The following is a 25008-nucleotide window of genomic DNA, read 5'->3' as shown; positions in this document are numbered from 1 at the left end:
AAACATTCATGTACAGGCTTTGTATGGATGTAACTTTTCAACTCATTTGGGTAAATACCAAGGAGTTCAAATGCTGGACATTTTGTTTTATAAGAAACTGCCAGACTGTCTTCCAAAGTGGCTGTACCATTTTAGGTTCTCACGAGCTTGAGTGAGAGTTCCTGTTGCTCCACATCGTTGCCAACATTTGGTGACCTTTTCTTTTCTTAAACACAAATCTGTCACTGTTGATTCATACTGAGTGTACTGTCAACCAAAACCCCTTAGATGGTTTTGCATGGCTTAGCGGCTAAGTCACACTCCCTTTCTCCCAAACCTATGTGGTCATTCTCTGGACCTCCCTGAGTGTTCTTCCTTCCTTCAGTGCCTCTCCCAGATGCACTGGTGCTCTTACTGTATTAGGTGCACTTAAAAGCCAACTGCTGTGTGTATTGCTGTGAAGGACTCCCACTTACAATCTCTCCAGAGGACTCCCTTTAGGAGACTAAAGGTCTGGAGCCTGGAGGTGCTGGGGAGTATTTAGCATGCATCTCCTGACCAGAATGGCCAACAGACCATAACAGACTTGTATGGAGGTACAAGGAACCCTTCCTTGTCTCAAGATTGGGAGCACACTGTGGTGTGGCTTATATAGTCCAGAGGTCCTTGTGGGATCGGGCAGAAGCCAAGCTTAACCTAAACTACATTCTCTATCTTCATCTCTCACTTCCTACAGGTTTCTCCTGAGGACACACTTTAATAAATCACTTGCACATGTATTCCCATCTCAGGCTCAGTTTCTAAGCCTAATTTTATGACTTCTCTTCATTGCCACACACAATTGTTTTTAATAATTTTGGCTATGGTAACTCTTACTTTTAAAAATGGTATTGGCTTTACTTCTAAAAGGTTATTTTGAGTTGCTCATGCATTATTTGTATTTACTGACTCTCTAGGGGCCAGATATATATTTTTTAAGTCACTTCAATATCAATGAGAAAATCAGATTCATTTCACAAAACTTCACTGCAGAGTAAACATGAGTGGAATAGATCTACTCCATTAGATGAGCATTAGCTCCATTGTGTTCATGAACGTCACATCTTTCATTGAGCTGCTTGACATTTCAGGATGACATACTATTTTAGAGTCTTGCTGGTATCAGGATTTCTTTTTGCGCCAAAGATTTTGCCTGGATGTTATTGACCTTTTCTTTCCAGTGGTGGGTACCAGCTTGTCCTAAAAGCTTGACTTCAATGAAAAGCTCATCTTTGTGTTTCCTTATTATGTGTCTTTGGGCCCAGCCTCGTATGGAAAGAAGTTCCTGAGAAAGTTACTGGCATCATTCCTACGGGTCCTGGATCCTTTCATATGGAAGATCTTGTAGAGAAAGTATCACCAGACTGGAAGGATATTATAAAATGGGAAGGTATCACTGACAGGTAACACAGCCCCCAGTGACCTATAAGGGACTAGACTAAAGCCACATAACTCACTCAAGGAGGAACAAAGGTCAATGTCATCAAGACCTGGACAGATGTCTTTAAAAAATTCTCCCACATCATGTCTAAATATCAAGTCACCAAACTGAATGTGAAGCCAGAGGTATGGGAAGAGAGGAAAAAAGCAGAGAAGATGATAGGATTCTGACTGAGTCTGATATGTCCAAGAAGATGGTCATATTAATAGGTTGTTTGGAAGTTGCAAAAAGAATTGTAACCCAATTAAAGACACCAACCAAAACACCAAAAAGGAAAAAACAAAATTTGTCAAAGCACGTGACTGGTTCATCTGGAAGGTTTTCTAGTCTTTGGAAGAGTATAGCCACGGAATCCTCAGGGCTGGAGGTTATGATAATGCTTACACCAAATATACAAGACTACGTGCAAGAGAGTATAAAGTAAAGAATGAAATTCCTGAGCAAGTGAAAAGGATTACTCAAGAAGCCCATTTGCAGTCCTTCTGGAGTTTTCTGTTTATCATAGAAAGTAGTGTGAAAAATTCTCTGAGACTATTTTAAGCAAAGACAATTTTTGAGTTTGATCAGGCATGGAAACACATTTCATGGCTTACTTCTGGTCAAATGATAGTTGTTGCCTGGAGCTCTATGTTGAGAAAGATTCTCAGACTGTCTGGGTTGATTGAAAAAGAGTGCTGACACCAGTTAATAATGTCTGTCAGAGGGGCAGGAATGGGGTGTGGGGTGTGTTGAGGTGTGACATGTGCCATGTTTTTATGATTCTCACCAAGTGTGAAAATGCTGTCAGGTAGAAGGGATTCTCTTCCTTGATTCTCTGAAGAGCAGACTCAAGTATTACGTCCTTCATTGGCTAGTAGTTTGAGCAAATGGCTTCATCTCTTTGCATGCTGGTTTAATGAAGTTTCTATACTGGATGATCTGTGTTGACCATTTAAATAAAACTCTATGACTGATTAATAGTCAAACTACAAATGCATTATTGTGGAGAACTGACAGGTGTGTCTTAGTCTGGGTTCTCCCAGAAATGGACCTGAGACAGGGTCCAAGTGCAAGTGATCTTAATAGGGAAGTAAAGGACCCTGGTAGGTTGCATTTTCAAATCAGTGGGAAACTCAGAGTGAGTCCTATCAGGGAGGCAAGGTTGCTGGGGATGGTTTTATACCAGCTCCTGTCAATTATTGGATGAGGGCTTGAGGGGGTAGGAGGATGGCTTAATTTACTTGCATTTCCATTCTGGTATAGCAGCAAACAAACCAGGCTCTGGCACTATTGGAAGTCCTCAGGCAAGAAATAGTGTGGGAAACACGACCAGGGTGCCCTCAAATATTAAGAGCTGGAGGATATGGAAAGGGTCTGATGAGCTAGGATTCTTGAGGGAATAAGTAAAAGAGCTCACTGGCATTTAAAGTATTAAATACAGTTGACATTCAAACATTGTGGTAATAACTTATTTGCTTTTGAGTCTTAGGGGTGAGTTGTAGACTGAGTCAGAAAAGTCTGTAGAGTGTAATAGTTATTTCCTGTTTGAACACCTATAAGGAAAGGCTTAGATAGCATTGCCTAAAATGCTTTTTACTGTTTTCTCCACAGTTAAGAGACCAAGTCAGCTGGAAAAATCATCTTTCAAAGAGTAATGTCCTGGCCTCAATCCAAACCAAAGATGTGAACCTGGTGTTGATAAGTGGAGATGTTTTACATGTTTGGGTGAATGGTGTTCCTTAGTAAATCCACCAAGGAACAATGCAGTTTAATTAATTGGTTTTGTGATTTAGGGTCAAAGATTAAGATCCTACAAACTTGAGAAGTTAAACCCACCTGAGGTTCAAGCAGAGCTGTACTTAGCATCCCCTGTATTCTTCTACATGTACTCATGGGAAGAGATACATGTTTAACCACAAACCAGGGTGGGCAAATGCACCTCTTTTATGTCTCCATAATTTATCTTGATCTACTGTCAGCCCGTTTCTGTTTTTCTCTATTTCAGTCAGCATTTATGAGTAAGACACATGTTCATCACATTATAATATCACCCTTCTCCAACGCACCCCGTCACTCCTGTCTGAGCGTTTTCCGAGACAGGCTGAAGGAAGAGGGAGCAAGGGTTCCAGTACAGGTACTAAATGCTCAGCTTGGCTCTGGCCAGCCTCGCCCTTCCCGTCACCTCCTTTCCTTGGAATCACCAGTGAGCAGGAGATGCGAGCCCTGTGTTCTGTCCACAGTTGACATCATGATACACAATCCTGGCTGCAGAACAGAATCCTCTGCAAAGCTTTGGAAAATATGGATGCCCAGGCCCCACCCTTAGAGATCCTGATTTTAACTGGTCAGATATGTGATCTAGGTGTTAAGTTTTTTAAAGCATTCCAGGTGATTCTAATATGCAACCAGAGCCAAGAATCACTGGTTTGGAAGCTTCCTCAGTGTTCTATAGACCCCACCAGTTTGACACTTGATATTGACCCTCAGATGGCACACATCAAGACTAATGGAAAGAGAACACCTTTGAGAAATTTGGAGACTCTTAAGGATTATGCACTCCTGGAAATATCCTGTGCTTTAACTGCAGCTAATGAGGAGGCAGAGGGGAGGCAGCTGGCCACTTTCTTCATGTTCTGTAGAATAGCTGAAGTCCTTAGACTCCTTTGTCATGTGGGGTCAGGACCATGTTCTTAGATCTGCAGGTTGAGACATTGAATCTTACCTTCTTACCCAGATTTGGATTTGGTAACTGTCTTGCCAATGGGTTTCAGTTCTGGTCAAGGCCATTATGGATTCAGTGAGACCAAAGAATGACAGTGAAACATTCTTGGAGTGAAAGGATTATACCCAACTTTTTTCCCACGGTGTCAGGTCAGTCACTAGAATCCCGTCCACTCAGAGTGAGTCTGCATGCAGCAAGCCAGTCTCTGCCTCTGGGCCTCTCTACCCCCACAGCCGTCTCAGTCTCTGTCCTTGCCACCACTCCAGCCTCTGCTCTGCTCTCCTGCAGCCGTGCCACCCTGTCGCCCTGAGTACTGGGCAGAGCTCTTTATATAGAGTCAATAACAATGTATTGCCCACATGTGTGTAGTGAGCTAGCCGACCAGGGCCAGGTGAGAATCCTGGCCATAGGAACCTTCACTTTTTCCACAGTAATTAATCACACCGACACTAATTAAATTCAAAACACTTATTATAAAACTGGAGTTGTAATTACTTAATTTGCAGTGAGGAAGATAACTGCCGTGGCTACCAGTAATAATGAGGTCTGTAGCTGACTGTTTTGAGGTTGCTCGGTGAGTATAATCAGACCAGAAAAGATAACATAAAAGCACAGTAAGGTTCTTTTTCACTCTAGGAGTAGGCATAGTAAGCCAGTTCTGGCAGGGTTCAAATCCCACTCTACCAATGACCAGCCATTGATCATCCCCCTTATGCCTCAGTGTCCTTATCTATAAATATAGATGATGCTGGTATTAAGATTGTTGTGAGGTATAAGCAAAATAGTTAATATAAAACACTTAGCACCTTCCAGACACAGAGTAAAGATTTTTTAAATCATAGCTATTATCATTATCCCTTTATGATGGACCCCTTTAAATTTTACATCACCCACTTACTACTACAATCTACCTGAGATACATATTACTTACCTTCATCTTACAGATGGGGAAAAGGAAGTCTTTTCACTGCATAGTCTGTTAAGTTGATCATTAAACTCTTGTCAGCTCATGTCAGGGACCCTATCCTCAACATCGGGTGGTGCTGTATAAACTTTGGAATCCTCTTTAAGTCTTCTCCAGACCCCTTTCCCTACCCAATTAGTTTCCAAGTCTCCTTTCACAACGCCCCTTGTACATGCCCTTTTCTTTTCATTCCCACAGTCAACTCTCGCTTCGCATCCCCCAAGCACCCCTTAGTACTAGCCCAGCCTCCTTGCCTTGAGTCTTTCACCCTCTAATCTGTCCTCTGCCTTGCTGTTTGGTACCTACTCCAAAAACATTGTTTTATCAGGGGCTCCCTATTGCCTATAGGATAAAGTCCCCAAAAGTGGGGATTTTCAGATCCCTTTATCATCTGACCCCAAATTTCCTCCAGTCCTGTCTCTCCCCAATGAAACTCTCCTTTGGCTAAATTGGATTCCTCTCTGACTTATCTTAATATGATTTTCTTAGCTATTCACCCCCCTAGAGTGCCTTTCAGCCTTCTTTCTCCTGTTCCAGTTATATCCCTTATCCTTTGTACAGACTTTACTAACCAGTCCAGTCTAAAAGATTCCTGCCTTTTTTTGGAAATTATATAGCAATGAATAATTGTATATTTAACACAGAGTTTCTTTTGATTCTCTTGAAATGATTTAAGCATGAACGCTATTTTACTTTTTTACATGTTAATATATTGCTTCCCCAACATGTGTAGGAATCAGTAAGTAGAGAGTGAGGCTGCGAGGTGAAGCGAGGCAAAAGTGGATCAAGTCTTTTGGAAGGCTCACTCCCTCTTGTCCCTGAAGGGAGCTTCTCTGGGTCTGAGATTTGTTTATGCTAATTAACATCATATGACCCATTGATGCTGATTATTAGCTTAGAGTGATAAATATGACTATTATGTGGCCCAAAGACACAGACACTTTTTAATTTATAATGAAGAAGAGCTCCCAGGCAACCAAAATATTGAAAATCCATATGATCAGAGCATTCTCCCTTCCAAATTGACCATAAAATTGGAATAGGCAGAAGTGGACAAATTGAGTATCTAACACCTTTTGGCATCAGGCAATGAGCCCAACCCTGCTAGGGGTGGCCTCAGCACAGACCCTGGAGAGCACAGTGCCCTGGGACAGGCTGGAAAGGACACTGCCTGCCTTCACTTCAGTGACCTTCCCTTGCTCAAGCCTTCAGGGCTGACCCAAACCCGCTTCAGATGGACCCATTCTTTTTTCAGGTATGTTGATAAAGTCAGTTACTCTCTGTTCCTGCCAGGCTCAAAGTAGTTCTCCCTTTTCAGTCTCTCTCAATCTTTCTGCATATTTTGTCTCACTCTCTTCCTTTCTCTTCCTGCCTCTGCCTTTCATGCTCACATTCTTTCTTTTCTCTCTCTATCCGTCTCTGGTCTCTCACTTACTTTCATAACTCTGCGGTGACTCACCACATATTGACAGTAGTATGTAGTATGTTTCCTTAATTTCTAAGTTTTGGGGATCCCCTCATTTTGGTGTCTAAAAACTAACAATAGACCATAAGCACCTTGAGGGTAGGGCTGAAGGTCAGTACTACAGCTCAATGTGTCTTGTGCATTATCCCATAGTCCTTAGCAGGAAATAGGTGCGTAGTAATTATCTATTGATTTTATTGCTAACAAACTGTTGGTGTTTTCCTTAAGGCCCATGTCGTTGTCAACATTGTCCGCATGAATGTTTGGCTTGGAGGCAGATGGCTATCTCAGGCTCTTTGGAAGAATGCAGGGCCAGTGCTTCAGAAAGAGTGACATGCCAGCAGGCAGGGAGCCGAGGAGAGTGTGGGTAGCATATTCATGACAAGTGGCTGCCATTCAGACTACAAACTGTGCTTAATGTCGTGGCTCCATTCTGGGATAATGGATCAGGGTCTTCTTGGCAGGTAGAGAAAGTCCTTAGTTCTCCCCTTCATTTGATAGCATTGGTGATCTTCTGGCATGGTATAGCTCTGTGGTTCTCAGCCAAAGTGAGTTTATTCCCCAGGGGACAAGTGGCTTGTTACAACTGCTGCTGGTAGCTGGGGGTAGCGGCCAAGCATGCTGCTAAACATCTTAGCAGCACACGCCAGACCCCACAACAATGAACTGTCTGGCCCAGATTGAGAAACCATAGTATTGGTTGAACTCTGTCTATTTTTTGAAATCTTTATATTCCACGAAGAGTCCATCACAATTACCAGTTATTTCAGAGTAATTGACCCTCAAAAGTAGTAACAATCACTGTGGGTTCTCCAGGAATGGTGTCTGAAGATTAGTTTAAACCTTCAGTGTAACAGAGATGTGGGCAGAGCTGCGGTGAGGAAGGACGAAGTCCACAGCCTTCTTTTGATGGCTTAATTCTCATCTCTACTCCCAGTTTAACCCCTAAGTAAATTTTGCTCAGGATATAAAAGTAATACATGTATATTGCAAAAAATACAGAAAGTACAAAAATAAAAGCCATAATCCAGCCACCTAGAAATAACCTTTGTTAACATTTTACTGTATTTCCTTCAAGTCAATTTTATACAGATCTATTTCTTAGTTGAGTTTCCTTTGCAAACACTTTTTAATCCTGACTTTTTTTACTTAATGTAAACATTTCCCCATGTTGTTAGAAACTCTTCCTAAATGTCACTGTTAATTGCAATGAGATACCATTGTTCATGTAACTATTCCCGTACTGTTAGACCCTTCCCTCATGCATGAGTTTGAATCTCCCTGGAAATTCCTCTTCCCTCATCTTGTTTTCTCCTTCTCACTCCCCAGGCCTGAGAAAGCCAATGACAGTGCAGAAGGCATAGCCAGAATTGCTGGAGCCATAGCTCTTCTGCTTTCCACCAGCTTGAGCCCTAACTTATGTAAACATATTTTATACCTTTCAGATAATGGCAAACATAATCAAGAAATGTTTGATGACTATGGAAGAGCTATCTTTTTCCTCAGTCACATTTCCCCCATAATTGGAATAGGAAATTTGAAGTTTCCCAAAGCTATTTTTGCAGAAATAATCCTTTCAGAAGTGTTCACATTTAGCAGCAGTGTGTGGATGAAAACCTTACAAGAAGTTTACTTTCTGATACGCCCAGGTGATGATACAAACCAGGTACGCTTACATATCTCTTCTGGTCATTCTAGCAAGTGAACCTAAGTGCAGTCAGAGCAACGTCTTCGTAGACCTGTAAATAACAGTGTTTCCTACTTCCCTGCCCATAAGTGTTGGTTGCTGATGGGAGGTTGTCTTACGGCTTAACTCTGAGGTAACCCTGATAACTCACACCGTCCTGCCTAGACAGTTCATCAGGAGACAAGATAATTTATAATAAACAGAGTCCTTGAAAGAAGCAGAGTGTTACTGGCATAAAAGTGGCCTGCTGCACATTTAAACAGTACTAAATTAAAGCTAAGCCATGGCTTTATTTATAGGGAAAAGGTGGGATGAGAGAAGCCTTAAGAATTTGGTTATGTGGATAAAATACAGACAGTCGATATATGTCTGTGAGGGTCTAAAGCTAGAAATACCTGTACCACAGTCAGTAGTAGAAACACTCAAAGCGCAGTGACCAAGGACTGTCCCCCCAGTACTGCCCTGGTAGGTGGCGTTCCTTGAGAAGTACTCCTTAGCCAACTGGCCCACTCAGTACCAAAGTCTGTTTTTGCTCTTGAAAATGTCCTATTGATTTTATACAAATTCTGTGTAGTCATAGCAAAAATGCAAACAATGTAAGAGTAAAAAGAAGAAAAGTACATTTTGGTGTGAATCTTGATTTTGCCATTCCAAGGTTGAGTGAAGTAACCTCTCTAAATCTCAATTTTATCGTGTGTAAAATGAGCAGGGCAATAACACCTCTCAGAGTTGATGTGAGAATTAAGAGACGGTGTGTTTAAAGGGTTTTGCATGGTCTCTAGCATGGAGCAAGCCTCAAAACTAGTTGAGAAATAGTTATTATCACCTTTTTATTTCCTGCTTTAGGGCAACTGCTACACTTTACAACTTTACACTTAACACTTTTTACACGTTACGATTTACTAATGCTGGCCCTTTAAAAAGATATCAAATATAATTTTGTTTTGAGTTCTCAGTTATTCTCAGGCATTTGGGATAGACGTGGTTTTCCCATGAAATCAAGTGACTTGGGACTGGTATTTATTGAGAAAATGCCTAGGCTGACATGCAATTCTTTAACTAAAAAGTCTCTGAGGTAAGAGGAAATCTATGGAAAATGATTGGCTATTCTCAACTAATCATCAACTAACTGATGTCTGATGATCAATGGTCCAAAGAAATGGATTGATATTTCTACAGAGCACTGCTGTGGTCAGCAATTGTTTCTTTCTATTTCCAGGCACATTTAGATGCATTCACTAGATGGTCCAGTGGCAATCCCAGCAAGGACAGGATTCTCACAGCTGGAGGGACCCAAGTTCTGGCCAAGTTGTTTTTCTGAGGAAATGTTCCCCTTAGTAACTTTTCGGTGGTAGCTGAAGTCCAACCGGAGACAAAGCTAATTCACAGGAGGAACCAGTGATGGAGGAGGTGCCAGCGTAGGTTCCAGGGCTGGGCACACAAAGAATGAATCATAGTGACGTGAGCCACATCATTGGCAGTGAGGCCAGAGTTTCTGAGATGTGATAATAAAAGAAGAGGCTTGAGGAGTGGCTGTGTTCTGGGAGCCCAGGACCAGTGGCTGTCCTGCTGCCACCATGATTACCCCTTTGTGCTGCTTTACCTCCCCCAGCTGGGGGTCTGCCTGGGCTGTTGAGGGCTGGGTTCAGCAAGGGGGACGTTTGGGAACGTGTAGGCCTGAAGCTCTACTGCTGTCACTGTGTGCTCTGGCCCTTGGGGATCTGATGAGGAAGCTGCTCAGTTACGCACCTCTGGAGGAGTGACTGCTGGAGCCCACCCGCCACGCCAATCACAGGCCGTCAGTGTCTTGCCCAGAGTCCACTCCACTGTGGGTCACTGGGAGCAATGCCTGCCCACAGGCGCGTGGGCCTGTCACCTTCCGCTCTGGGAGGAACCATCCAGCGAAGGTCTTTGCAGAAACTCCCCCCCTAAACATGCACACATGCACATGTGTATGGCGCACTAAACTTTACTGGTGGCTTTCAGATACATCAAATTATTTAATCTGTGCAATGACCCCATGGGCAGTTGGGTCTGTTGCCCCTGTATAAATGTGGAAAGGAAGATCTAAAGAGTTCAAGGGATGAATGGAAATGGCACCCCTAAGTTATAAAGCCTCCGGGTGTGGAGTGGACAGTAATAGGCCAACATGTTAAAAGTAATTTCCTCAGAGCAGGCTTGATATTGCTACTCTAGCGGGATGTGAAGTGGCAGAAGAGCTCATGTTTTGCAGTTAGTGAGCTATTGTTTAACATTGGCCGAATAACCTAGGCGTGCTGAGACCATTCTAAAATGGTAATAAAATAACCTCCCACAGGTACAAGTTTTCAGTTACAAGATGAATAAGTTCTGGAGATCTAATGAACAGCATGAGGACTATAGTTAATAATGTTTCCTATGTTTGAAATTTACTAAGAGTGGATCTCAAGTGTTCTCACCACAAAACAGTAGCTATGGGAGGTGATGAGCATGTTAATTAGCTGGATTGTAGAATGTATCCTTATATCAAAACATCACATTGCAACCTTAAACACATACAATTTTTATTTGTCAATCATACTTCAATGAAGCTGAAAAAAGAATCCCCCAAAGATGTTGTCAGCAGAATGTGAAGGTGCACTTTGCCCTCTCCTCCTTCCTTTCTTGTGACATCACAGCAAATCGGTGATCCGCTCAGATCATTTGCAGACAGATGATCCAATCAGATGTTTCTGCCTCATCCTATTTAACTGAGAAAATGTAGATATGAATACTGCCACAAGCATTATTTTCAAATTTCCTTAAAAAGGAAAACCCAGCAACTTAACAGGCTAGGCGACATGGTCATGTATGGATTTATGTCGGGGGAAAGAAAGAGGACCAGGAGGGGAATAGGCCCCATGTTGTTCTTCCACTAGCTATTTTTTCATGCATTTTCTTTCTTTCAGGTATCTTCAGGACTGTCTCTAACGCTGGGTTCACAGAGTGTGAAATGGAGATTGGTCCAATTACTTTCCAGATTTTTATTGGCAATATCACCAAAGAAAAGGCAGATGTTATTGTAAACTCGACAGCAAGGACATTTATCTGAAATCTGGTACTTTATTTTAAGCCATATGCTTGATTATAACTATTAACATGGCTAATGTCAGGGAGGGAAATTGTGACTAATGTTGCCTTGAGTAGACAGTGTTGTAGAAAATATGCAGGCCTGGCATCAGAAAGACCTGGGTTTTCCCAGCCATACGACTTACCACATGTGGCCTTGGGTAAATTTTTGGAACAGTTTCTCTGCCTATCAAATGTTGTCTGTTTCCCAGAGGAGCATTAGACAGGGTGTAACTGATATAAAGGTGAGATGGTACTGATGAATATACTTAATTTACACCTGCTCTCATCCTCTTTGAAGCTCTGAACTACCAAAATGCCACACTTATAATTTAATAGCTTTAAGTTCTTCTACTTTTATTTCCCTTTTTACATACCTCAGTTGGCACTCATACCTTGCCTCCTGTAACTTTCCTGTACACTACACTGACCCACAAATGAAATTCAACCCCTTTTTCTTGATTTTTCCCAAACATGTTTGACCATGCCCATTGATGCAAAACTTGAGCATGCCCTCCCCATGTCTATTCATTTATAACATACACATATACTCTTATGTTATGTATTTTTATATTATAAAACATTAACTCTGACATTAAAAGGGTACAATAAAACATAACTAGAAATAGCAGGTTAGATATTTTCTAAACCGCAAATATTATGGAACTTCTTATACAAAAGTGAATCTGAAGAATGGCCATTCAGCTTCTCAGTTATAAATGTGGACATAAAGAACATTCAGTTATTTGAAACATGGTAAATTGAAGATCCCTGCCCCTTTTTGAAATTCCACTGAAGCAACATGAAAGGAGTTAAAAGGGCATAAACCCACAGGGAAAAGAGAACTGGAGGGAAAACAGTAATGAACAAGACATAACAACAGATTTTTAGAATATGGAAGCAACTATATGAATTATGCACAAAGGGTTAGCCAAACAAAAGTCTAATGTACAAAAGCAATAACCACTTATTGAATTTTAACTGATGCCTTTTTACATTAACCTGTCTTATTAGGGGTGTTGAAAGCAATTTTAGAAGGTGCTGGGCCAGCTGTGGAAAATGAATGTGCTGTACTGGATATAATCTCATGTTATTTTGCTACAATCTATTGAACGTCAGAGGGCTAAGACCACCATGAGAGGGTCTCTGGACAGAGTTGGTGGTGACCACCCATGGGTGAGCAGATACGGGGGTAATGACTTTGCAGCTGTGGGGGAGAGGTCCTTTATCCCACACACCATGTGTCTTGGGTGCAGGAGGCTCCATCATTGCCTGAGGTACCCTGGGCACATAATCTGATCTTTGAGATTTGCTTCTCTCATCGGTACGACGGTTCTGCTAAGAGGAGTGTGGTGACAGCTGTCCACACGTGGCGGTGGGGTCAGGGCAATGAATGTGAAAAGTTTTGTAAGCTACAAAATGCTGTATAAATGATCTTTTATTTTCCCCCAACCTTTTGCTACTGCTTACAGCACACCATGCAGCTGACTTCCAATCCTTTTGGGAATGAATGCAGAGCCTGGGTGGGTCTGAGGTGTTTGCTGACACCAGTCAATTCTCCAATTCTGACACCACCTACCTGGGGTTAGCGTCAGATCCCACAAGTTCAAGGGCTGTGCCCCACAAGACTGCCCCTACTTCAAATGCCAGTCTCAAGTCCCAGAGGCCATCTGTACTTCTGACTGACTGGCTTTTAATTCAGGAGTTCCCACAAACCTTTTCTCAGGTTTGACAATTTGTTAGAATGACAAATTTGTTAGAATGGTTTACAGTGTTCTAGAGGAGTGTGGACAGAACACAGGAACACACTTTTCTTAGGTTTACCAGTTTATTATAAAGAATACAGCTCAAGAACAGCCAAGTGCAAAAGATGCATGGGCCATAACATGGGGGCCAGAGCTCCATGCTATCTCCAGGAACACCACCCTCCCACACCTAGGTGTGCTGACCAACCCGAAGTTCCCACACCATGTCACGGAGGGGGCTTTATGGAGGTTTCATTATGTAGGTGTGATTGATTTAATCATTGCATTTGTGATTGACGTCCTGGAGGTAGGTAGGGGTAGCTGAAGTTCCAATCCTCTAATCTTGGCCTGGTCTTTCTGGGGACCAGCCTGATTCTGAGGCTCTGGAGCCCTGCCGCCCCCAGGAGCCATCTCATTTGCACATAAAAGACACCTCTCACTCACGAGATTCTGAGGATTCTCAGAACTCTAAGTCAGGAACAAGGGCCAAAGACCTAATATCTATTTTTTATATGTAGCATGGAACCTGTAAGAGTGATCATAAACTATTCATCCTTCAAAACCAGGACGCATGCCTTGCCGAACTGACAGTCAGTGACGAGTGTGATTTTAAGTCACCGTATCCCATGGTTGACAACAGATTCCCATAACGACCTGCTATTGTGCCTGAAACTCCCGCCTTGGTAGGCCTCCTCTGATTAAGACCTTTTCTCTGGCGTGAATACATTTCTGGAGAGAGATCAGAGGAAGGCGGTGTTGATCATCAACACAGGATGTTAACAGGAATTTGTGGGGAGAGCGAGCTGTACCTTGGAAGTGAGCGGGGACAAGCTGGAAGGGCCTAGGGAGGGAGAGCAGGTGGGACACTGGAGGCAGCCGGGGCTCTCCAGGGGGGCAGGCTGGGGTGAGCAGGACCCCACTCTCCTTTCCTCCAGCTGCTGGAACCCTGCTTCACTCGGGGTGCCAAAGGCCAGTGCCTTGATATAAGCCCTGGTAATTGCTGTGCGCTCAAGAGCATTCAGGCTCCTAAAGAAGAGAGACATTTTCACCCTTTCATACCTGCAGACCACAGAACACACTGCTTTTATCTCCTTGAAAAATTAATCCCTGTGAATGAGCACATAACATGCTCTTCTGGAGAAGAGAGTGAGAGCTAAGGGCTCTGCATACTGACTGCTTGGGTTCAAATCCTGGGCAGCCATAGGCTACTGGACCTTACCTCTCTGTGCCTCGGCTTAATCTGTGAGATGGAGAAAACAGTGCCTACCTCATAGCCTTGTTCTGAGGACTGAGTGGGCTAATGCAGGTAGAGTGCTTTTGAGCAGTGCCCCAAATATTCAACAGTGTAGTTGTGGAGTTAAAGAATCCTGGTTGTAAAGAAAAGGAGCCTGTCACAGTCCCAGTGAGTGAAACCAGCTGGATCAAGGGAGGCTGGACTTGGTCAGGAATCTTCACAGCGTTTTTTGACGTTGACTATTTTCTTTTCTCAGTAATGTGATTGTTGCTTCCCATAAATAATGTGCTGGGTGTGGTTCCTTTCCCTCATTTCATTTCCGCTGCACAGCCTCACAGAGATTTTATAATTACACAAGGTGGACACTTAATGTGCAAGATAATAATTCACATTCTTGGGGAAAACAATGTCAGGAAAATGGTTTACAGTGTTCTAGAGGAGTGTGGACAGAGGCAGTACACATCTGTTTCCCTTCCGGCCATCAGAACAGGTTTGCAGCCTCTGATCATTCCAAGGTTCTGAATAATCCAGATTCCTTTAGATTTACTGTTACTGTTAGTGAACTCAATGCTGAGTACACAACAACAGTGATGTAAATCAAAGAAGGGCTACCTTTATGTCCCTGTGAGCCATCTATGAGGCCTATGCCTCTTTCATCCATCTTTCTTCTTTATTTTATGTTCCCTAAGCATCTTTTCATGTTTGGCCCCTAACTTCCTGGTTTGCTTACTATTCATTCATTTATTTATTTTTTGGGTGATTTATTTCCTCTCATTATGTCAGTTACCATTTCTTCATAGACTCTCAACTCATCATTTCTAGCCTTTTCTAAGATCTCACTGAGATATTTCAGTTACCAGAAATTTAACTATATTAGAATCCAAACTCACCACCTTCATCATCCCTTGCAAATAGCCACCCCTCCTGAGTTGTCTTATTTTATGGTTTCCTCCTTTGGTGGTGGCTGTATTTGGAGACAGGGTCTTTAAAGAGATAATTAAGTTAAAATGAAGTCATCAGGGTGGTCCTTACTCCAATATGACTGGTGTCCTCGTTAGAAGAGGAGATTAGAACACCAATAAATTCAGAGGGAAGACTGTGTAAAAACACATGGAGACGATGGCCACCTACAAACTTTGCAGAGAGGCCTCAGAAGAAACTAATCTACACCTTGATCTTAGACATCTACCCTCCAAAAGTGTGAGAAAATGAATTTCTGTTGCTTAAGCTACCAGTCCCTGGCACTTTGTTCTGGCAGCCCTAGCAACTAATATAAGGGGCATTGAAAGACTTCCTTAAGATCACACAGCTAATCAGGGGAGAGGCAGACATACGACCCAGATCTGTGTCTAAACCACATGTTCTCCTTTCTGCACTGCCAGCGCCCTTCAGCTAAAGAACCCCAGGAGCACACACTGCCAGGACCTATGAGCATTTCAGCAAAGGCTTGTTAGAAAGGATTTATTAATGGATTTGAGCTTGTTTTAGGTGATTATGGGTCCGTCTCAAGTAAGCAGGATTTTAGTCTGGATTGGTACTTTTAGGAAGCAGACAAAATTCTATGACTGGGTATGTTATCTAGAAGGAGAGATGAGTGTCACTACAGCTGTGATTAATGCAGCAGCAGTTGCTCATATTAATCAAGATATGGGATGTTTGGCCATTTTGTGGTTTGGGTGCTGTCCACGGTTTTGTCTGTGGTGGGACATGATTAGGCAGTGGTGTTGTGTTTGCCTTAATTCATCCTGGTAACAGAGTGGTCACATTTGATGAAGTTCTTTGAAACTGTGTTCAGCCAGAGAACACCAAGCCTCAGCTACAAGGGCCAGCTCAGTCCCTGGCCGTCAGGAGCTGCTTCCTTCTCAGCACCAAGACCTGCATTTGCTAAAAGACCAACACCAGCTGAAACTTCTTTTCATCAGTTAAAAAAAATTTTTTTTCAGGAAATTCTGGAAAAAACTGGAGTTGCCGATGACATCATCAGTGCTGTTGCAGACTTCACATGGAAACATTCCAGAGCACCAATAAAAAATGTTACAGTTGCCATCTTTAAATCTGAGCTGCTAAATGTCTTCTGTGACCACATGAAAAAAAGAGAAATCTCCGTATCACCTACCCTTCCATCCACATCCTTAAAGACTGCATGTAAGATGTTCTTTAAAAAGTCATGTGGGGTCTCTGATATCACTTAGAAAATGTTTAGATGTGAATGCCCACTGTTTTTTTGTCAGTTTCAGGACTTCTCAGACCACCTCTTAAGACACACAGGAAAACTACAAGAACTGTGAAACACAATCTCCTGTCAAATGATTATTCTTCTGAGGGGCCAAATCATGCCTGGGAAATAGGAACAGCAAATAAACAGGAAGAGATTCGAGGAGAGAAAGCAGAAAGACAGGAATAAGCACAGAAAATCCTAGACCAGATCTCATTATTTATTTATTGACTGCTATTGACTCTCAGTGTCCTTTGTCGCTATGAACTAGTTGATCAATACTTGTTTATTGATGACCCACCTCTAGACAAGTTAGCCTGGAAATAGAAGCAGCTGCAAGGAGGGAGTGGCCAGGGTCATCTATCCGGTTGTGCTACATCAGGAGCACGCAGATTCCCAGTTGCTTCCTGTAAGGTGTGTGATTATGCTGTGTTTAAGAATCTGTCAACCTGATCCTCTGATCCAGCTTCCCCCATTTTGTGGCTTCTGTACTGCTGTTAAAACAACTAGAAATGAACGCATGCACAGCACACCACTGGCGCCTGCACTAATTCTCACAAACTCCACTTCCACCACTTCTTCCTGCTGGGTTCTGAGACACGAGCCCAGCTGTCCACCCATCGTGTGCTCTGGAGAGAAGACTGATCTTTACAGGAAGAAGGATATTTTTATTAGTGGCAAGAAGACCATTTCAAAGTGGAGTTGTCTGTCCTCCAGACATACAACAGTGAAATTCTTGTTTCAGCAAATATAGCCATTGTAGTATCTGCTGTTGACTCTATTCCTCACCATGTCTTCTCACAAGACTTTCAGGATCAAGCGATTCCTGGCCAAGAAACAAAAGCAGAATCGTCCCATTCCCCAGTGGATTCGGATGAAAACTGGTAATAAAATCCGGTACAGCCCCAAGAGGAGACACTGGAGAAGAACCAAGCTGGGTCTTTAAGGAGTCATGCATAAGATGGCACACCTATTTATGCTGTATCAAAGTCACATGCTCTTACCATCTCACTCTGTAAACACTGCTAGTATCTGGGAAACTGGGTGTGTTTTATTGGGGAAGTGATTTTTTTTGTTTCTGTGCTTCTGCACTAGTCTGTTTGTTCAGTAATACATACATGAAACCTTTTGCATGAAAAAAGAAGATGTTACAGAACCACTGGTTATATTCTTCACATTGCATTTCCATCTCAGTGGCCAATGTATATTATGATTGAGAATTTGTGCCTCTTTATCCCCCTCACCAACCCCATCTGCCCACTCCAACCTGTCTCAGTGTCTGAGTCTACTGCTGTTTTGTTCATTTTGTTTTGTTTTTAGATTCCATATAAATGTGAAATCATAGGGCATTTGTCTTTCTTTGCCTGGCTTATTTCACACAACATAATACCCTCTAGGTCCATCCATGTTGTCGCAAGTGCCAGGATTTCCTTTTTTATGGCTGAATAATATTCCATTGTATATATTCCAATAATATTCCAAGATGTACCACATCTTTTTTATCCATTCATCTGTTGATGGAAACTTGGATTGCTTCCATATCTTGGCTATTTGAAAATAAAGCAATAATAAACATAGGTGTGCATATAAAATAAAATAAAATAAACTAGAAACACAGCCTCCTCTGGCAGTCACTGTCTTTGCCCTTGAGGAGCATTCAATCCTAAACACTGCATTTTACTAGTGATGAGCCTTGTCTTTCATCAGTAGCCTCCCTATACTGGAAACTGTTGCCTGCCGCTGCCAGTAGGAATTGCAGTTCTCTTTATACTTATTTCCTGATAATTCTTCTCCTCAATGTGCCAACACATAGTACATGTAAGAGCTACACACACACACAATAAATAATCGTTGGATCTCTTAAGGCTCTTGTAGTAGCAAGTGATAGAAAATCCGATTTAAACTGGCTTAAACAAAAAATGGGATTCATTGACTCATGTGACTGTAAAGTCCAGGCATACCTGGTTTCAAGTCCAGTTTGATCCAGGTGTTCACATATCATCTAGATCCTGACTTTCCTCATCTCTCTCTTCTTGGCTGGATTGTCTTTATCCTCTGGTTTCACCTGGTGAAAGATGGCTGCTAGTAGATTCAGGCCCATGTCTTGCATGGTCAGTTCCAATAGGGAAGAAAGTATCCAGGGGCAATATATACTTATCATTGAGAGCACGATGCCGGGGAACAGAATTGCTCCTGTAAAGGCTGGAATTACTTTTGATTGAACCAGCTTAGGCCATCATACAACCAGAGACCTAGAATTACAGTAAGTGGCCAGTCCAGAGTCACATGCTGTACTCTTGAGCTGGGGGGGGAGTCACTATCTGAAGCAATGGGAAAAACTGTTTCCCAAAGGAAATTCAAGGTACTCTCACCAGATGAAGGGGAAAAGGACACCAAACAGTTAAAAATAAGGTATATCTACTATAGTATTTATAAATTAATGCTTACCCCCCTTTGGTCTTTGTAGAAGAAAATTTTTATTTAAATATATGAGCAGTAAGTTATTATCAGTAAAGTAAAAAATAAAGTTAACTGGTTCATCCACTCCCACTCCTTGTTTTCATCAAGAATTTAAATTGACTTACAAAATTTTAAAAATAAAGCAGGGAAGTTCAAGAGAGAAACAAACAAAAAAATAACTAAAATGAGCAGACAAGTGGCCATGTGGCCCTTGAGGCCTTACGTCACCTGTGCTGTCAGAAGGAGCAGTAGTTAAAATGTCCGAAGAAAGGAACTTTGGTGGCAGAGATAAGCTTGAATTTCAGTAAGAATTTATCATCTGAACTTTTTTAAAAAAGCACTTATCAAGTATAGCTTTGAGTTTCATTTGAGGAGAAGACACACAATTACTTTTTCAATGTTTGCCGAAGCTATTTATTGATTCAGAAAGGCTTGGTTGAACACCAACAGTCCTTCAGACACTAGACCTGGGAGTCGTGTAAGTGGGTGGGTATGGAAGCCATTGGGTGTGGATGGGATTACACATGGGGGCTCTGAAGGGAGTGGACACTGAAATCAGAGCCAGGATTCAGGGTGTTTAATCCCACCTCCACATGTAGGGAGGCAACTGTGTCAGAAAATAGAGTGACACTTATCTTTTAAAGGAGATTTATAAGAAAGGGCTCAAGAAAGTTCCTGGCACATGGTGAACATTTATAGAAAAGTAACTGTCACATTATTTCCCATGAAGCACTGGGCTGCAAGTCAATAGAACACCATTCTGTCCCTTACTTTGAAGGTGGCCTTCCATGTAACACTGGGCGCATGAGCACAGCTGTCCTGGGATTTAGTTACCTTACGAAGAACCCCACCCTAACCCTAACCCTGGACCCTGAACCTAACCCCTCGCTGTCACCATCAACGTCACCCATCACCTCTGTCTATCCGGAATCACCACAAGTGGAGTAGTCACACAGTTTGGAATGGCTTAATGGTACGATTTAAGTCTTTCTTCTCAAGAAAATACCTTTATTTTAGACCTCATATCCCTATTAAATATAAATGTCTCTGGGATGTAGAACAGATAAAGCTTCATAGTTTTTTGAGAACAGTAACTGTATGTTTATGGAGGACTTGGCATTCCCTAAAGTGCTTTCACACCCCTTATGCTATTTTAAACTTGTAACAATCCCATGAGGTGGTGAATAGAAGCAGATTTTATCATTCCCATTTTACTGTTGAGAAAATGAAGATTCACTCAGAAGTGGCATTATGAATTCAACCCCAGTGGCCTCTCAGGTTGAAGCTAATCACTTCTTACTATTATCTTTTCAGAGTCTGGGGCTGACTGCACTCCTGAAGGCAATCCCCCTCAGGGTCTTTCAGGTGTTACTCTTTTTTTTTTTGTCTGAGTTCATATTTGACCACATCTCTCACTACTCACAGGATTGGAAAAAAATTGTAAGGTAGAATTAGTAAGGACATGGAATTTAATAAAAACAAATTTGGATTGTTAAGAGCAAGTTTTGCTGTACCATATGATTGCTTAGTTATAGAAAGCTTGTAATCCCAGGTGGCCATGTTATATTTCAAGTTACTACTTTGAAAATTAAATCCAATTGATTTGACAGGGTTATGCTTGTGCAGAAGACAAGAGTTAACATAGCAAGCCTGAGGCAGTTATCCTTTGAAAGGCCTGCTTGCATGGGTGGCCCCTGGCTGGCAATTGAACCTAGATTTGGGAAGGGATCCCCCAGTTCCCTAACTGATAAGAGGAGTGGCTCAGAGAGTGCCTAAGCTGTTTGTACAGGCACCGTGGTTCGTACTGATCACCTGCTCTCCTTCAGGGACTCTGGAATTTTGGTACCTGCTTGGCAGAAGCTGTATACCTTCAACTTTCTTGATAGACAACATTTCACGCGCATCATCAACAGTTCAGTGCTGAGGGGCGAAGTGAAGCACACCCTGCGCAACCCCACTGGGAGAAGATCCCTGGAAGCCTGAGTCTGGTTTCCTCCAGACTTTTCCCCACGACCTTTCCCCTCTGCTGATTTTCTTTTGTACCCTTTCACTATAATAAATCACATCTGTGAGTATGAGTGCATGCTGAGTCCTGTGAGTCTCCTAGAGAATTACTGAAACTGTCTTGGGGGGAGGCTTGGGGATCCCCAACACACTGTTGTTATTGCACATATAATTAAATCAAATTTCTGTCTGGCGGTCTACATGTGTAAACTGAGTTCTCAATCATACTTTTTCCGTAATGAAAGCCAAAAATAGTCATATTTATTCAAAATTAAGTGAATCAAGACTTTGTGGTTAATATAAAAGCAAAGGATAGATTTTAAGGGCTAAGTATGGAAACAGTTATATCCTCTATTAGCCATTTCCATAGAACTGATTCAATCTGGGATCAGGTCTGTCCAAGAATTCCAGTAGATTTTCTAAGGAGCCCCAGAAAGAAGTTTTCATTCACTATTCCTTATCACCCCTCTTCTCAAAGGATTCAAGCAGTACTAATTGGGAGAATTATAACACTAGATGCCTACTTTTTTTAACAAAAGAGAAAGGTCTCAAATGGTATAAACTTTATCTTAAGAAACTAGAAAAAGAAGAGCAATAAACCCCAAACACACCAAAGAAAGAAAATAAGGATTAAATCAGAAATCAAATGCAAGCAAAAATAGAAAAAGAGTAGAGAAAAAAAGTAAATCTGAAAGTCATTTGTTTGAAAATAATAACAAATTGGTAGAGCTCTAGCAGACTGATAAAATACAATAGCATAATTGAAATTCATGAGTCAGTGTCTTGCTTGAGCGTTTCAGCCCCAGGCAAGTTCACTATTTCGGTGAGACTGAGAAATGACAAGGGAGTGTTCTTGGGGTAAAAGGATTTATACCTGGCTTTATTCTCACACAGTAGGTTGAGCACTAGAACAAGGTCTGCATACAGCAGTCTATAGATTTGTAATCCACCTCTGTCTCTGCCACCTCCCAGAACACTAGGCAGAGCTCTCTACATAGTGACTCAGTCAATAATAGCTCATTGCTATTGGATGTGGAAGCAGTAGCCTAGCAGTAGGCCAATTACATCATCAAGTAGTTTAGAGTCAGGTGAGGATCCTGGCCACAGGAACTTCCATTTTCCCTACAGTCAGGCACTATATAATGTTATTTATGTTTTTATCTTTTTATATTATATAATCCTGAAAGCAACCTTCCCTAGTAAATAACATTATACCTAATTTAAAGATGAGAAAGTTAAGATTTATGGATTTCCGTTAATTTGCCCAAGGTCACATAGCTGGTAAAATCCAGACTTAGTCTTGAACCCAAGTCTGTTTGACCTAGACCCTAACCATCATTAACTACCTAACTCCTAATACCCTAAAGAGAATACAAGGGTGTCCATCTAGATTCGCATGTTAGGAATGACTGACTTTTCTCCCAGATGCTAGGAATAGCTGCTGCTGACAGTTCAGAGCATCCTTCACAGGAAATTGATCCCAGCCAGCAGAGAACTGCCTCCCCAGCCTGGGTGATGCTGAGATTCAAAGGAAAGGATTTCTTTCCTTAATTTGGGATGACTATAAAAACCACTGTAGTTCCAGAGTTGCTCATAGGATTCTTTGAAGCTTCAGTTGCAACTTTATTGCAAATCAGTTTCTCCCTCTGCCCAGATCTGCTTTCCTCTCCTTAGTAAACTTTCTGCACTCAACTCTCTGTCTCAGAGTTTGCTTGCAGGGGCCCCAGTTAAGACATATCCTTTTCATATTATGGTTTGCTTTTCTAAATAAAATTAAATATCAAACAATTATAATAAATTCATGCAATTCTACATTATGGGAAATGAAATAATAGTCATGTCAACTATTTAACTTTCAAATTGTTCAGAAAAAAAGTTTTTTGTGCTATTCTTGCAACTTCTGTATGATACAAATTATTTCAACATAGAAATTATCTTTAAGATTGAAGACATTTTAGGCAAACAGATTGAGAAAGTTCATCATCCATAAAATTTGCAAAGAAAACTGCAAAGGAAAAGTATCTACTTGAAGAAGAAAATTGAACAAACAGGGAAAGGAGTGGGCTTCAGAAACAAATTGTTAAATATACTGATAAATCTAAATAAATATTTACTAATTTTTAAAAGACTAAATTTTTAAAAAACAACTAACAATAAGAGCAAATAGGGGTAAATTTTGTTCAGGTCTTTGTATTGTTTGAGAAGAAGATATATTGATTAACTTTAGACTTCATTAAATCTGAGATCTGTGAAAGAATAGATACAGAATTTGTAAATTCAAATCAAACAGAGTAAAAGAGGGAATAAAGAAAAACTAATAGAAAATAAGAAAGGAAGAAACATAAGCAAGGAAAAACATAATTCAAAAACTCGTGAAATAAAATAGTGGGAGCAAGTCCATCTATATTAGTCATTTATAATGTCTATAAATGTATATTTACTGATTAAATTATTGATTCAATTACTAATTCTATCATATTTACTAATTAAAAGAGTGGATTAAAAACAATCCAGCCATATTCTGTTAACAAGACATAACTAAAAAAAGACATGGAAAATTTGATAGAAAAGGGATGAAAATTTGTTCAGGTATATCAGAATGCTTTCAGCTATAGGCAACTGAATACCTAACTGAAAGAGGCTTAAACAACAAGAATATTCACTGACTCAATAAGAAATCTGGAAGTAGGTGGCTCTAGCGCTGTTTCTGTAGATCAATGATGCCATCAAGGACCCAAGCTCTTCCTTATTCTGCATTCAGTGACATTACATTGGGAACTTAAAATCAGCTATGCTGGGAATATTTACACCATGGAATTGGCAAGCACTATAAACCAGAGCTTGATTGCTTGTTTTATTGCTTGTCTAGACTTAAGAAATAGAAAATGTATTAATAAGACAGCTTAAATCTGAAAGTGTGTGGTGTCTGTAGCCATCCACTACATTTTAAAGAACTGTCTTGCCAATGGGTTTCAGCCCCAGAGAAGTTCACTATGGATTCAATTTGACCAAAGAAATAACAGTAGAACGTTCTCAGGGTGAAAGGGTTATACTGAACTTTATTTCCACGGTAGGTCAATCACTAGAATCCCGTCCACTCAGAACAAGTCTGCCTGCAGCAAGCCGGTCTCTGCCTCTGAGTCTCTGCCCCCACAGCCATCTCAGTTTCTGTCCTCAGTGCTGCCACCACTCCAGTCTTGTCTCTGCTCTCCTGCAGCCTTGTAGCCACGCCACTGTGTCACCCAGAGCACTGGGCAGAGCTCTTTATATACAGTCAATAATGATATGTTGCCCACATGTGTGTAGTGAGCCAGCCAACCAGGGCCAGGTGAGAATCCTGGCCATAGGAATCTTCACTTTATCCACAAGAGCACAAACAGTTGAGGAAACATTCTTCCAGTATTTGAAAACTATTATTCAATCAGACAAAGAAGGGGATCATATCACTGGCAAATAAGAAAGCTCTGACCTATGTCTTCACTGTTTCACTTTCATCTCACTTGTTAATGTAAACAAAGTATCAACCAACATTTATGTCAGAAGACCTTCATTCATTAACTGCAACCACAAGTTTGGCTACAGATAAAAAAGTTGGGAAAAAAAAAACTTGGAAAAATTCTTTGTGAATCAATTGGCTAATTTGTAATCAATTTAAAATTTATAACAGAGAGTATTGTACATTTTTATTTGTAAATTATGAGTTATACAACCTATATATCCATAAAATTTATAGTAAAGATATATGTGCAAACTTTTTACCCCCAGAGTTCTAGTTATTCAATATTTAACAGCACATCACTTGTGCTGATCATGCAGAGTATGGTGTGGGAGTAAAATATTATATGTTTTTCTTTTTTAATATTATCTAGATTGCACTCTCTCTGGGAGTTTAATGCTTATCTTGAGACATAGGCATATGTGTCTGACTCAACTGTTACCTACTGGATGGCCAGGGAGGAGTTCACTCTGCTTTACTCTTCTCACACA

General features: G+C 41.3%; 2 protein-coding genes across 2 annotated transcripts; both read left to right on the top strand.

Annotated features, from left to right (window-relative positions):
- Positions 1 to 1542: 1542 nt before the first annotated feature.
- PARP15 (poly(ADP-ribose) polymerase family member 15) lies at positions 1543 to 16691 on the top strand. Its single transcript, XM_073230457.1, is given in 14 exon segments — positions 1543 to 1584; positions 3050 to 3163; positions 6818 to 6995; positions 6998 to 7053; positions 8035 to 8103; positions 8106 to 8255; positions 8288 to 8290; positions 9496 to 9584; positions 11214 to 11338; positions 11341 to 11352; positions 12378 to 12438; positions 14663 to 14832; positions 16286 to 16301; positions 16303 to 16691. Coding segments are annotated over 14 exon segments (1317 nt in total). The 3' UTR covers positions 16535 to 16691.
- A 513-nt stretch (positions 16692 to 17204) lies between these two features.
- On the top strand, positions 17205 to 18272 carry LOC108407044 (large ribosomal subunit protein eL39). Its single transcript, XM_073231550.1, has one exon. It carries the CDS (start codon positions 17348 to 17350, stop codon positions 17501 to 17503), a length of 156 nt encoding a protein of 51 aa, XP_073087651.1. The 5' UTR covers positions 17205 to 17347; the 3' UTR covers positions 17504 to 18272.
- The last annotated feature ends 6736 nt before the right edge of the window (positions 18273 to 25008 follow it).

This window comes from Manis javanica, chromosome 3 (genome assembly GCF_040802235.1).
Source record: "Manis javanica isolate MJ-LG chromosome 3, MJ_LKY, whole genome shotgun sequence".
Lineage (NCBI taxonomy): Eukaryota > Metazoa > Chordata > Mammalia > Pholidota > Manidae > Manis > Manis javanica.
The sequence above is the reverse complement of the archived record's forward strand: the minus strand, read 5'-3'. Positions and strand labels throughout refer to the sequence as shown.

Excerpts from the sequence above, each read along its gene's own strand:
- LOC108407044 (XM_073231550.1), top strand. The coding sequence starts at position 17,348 with ATGTCTTCTCACAAGACTTTCAGGATCAAGCGATTCCTGGCCAAGAAA.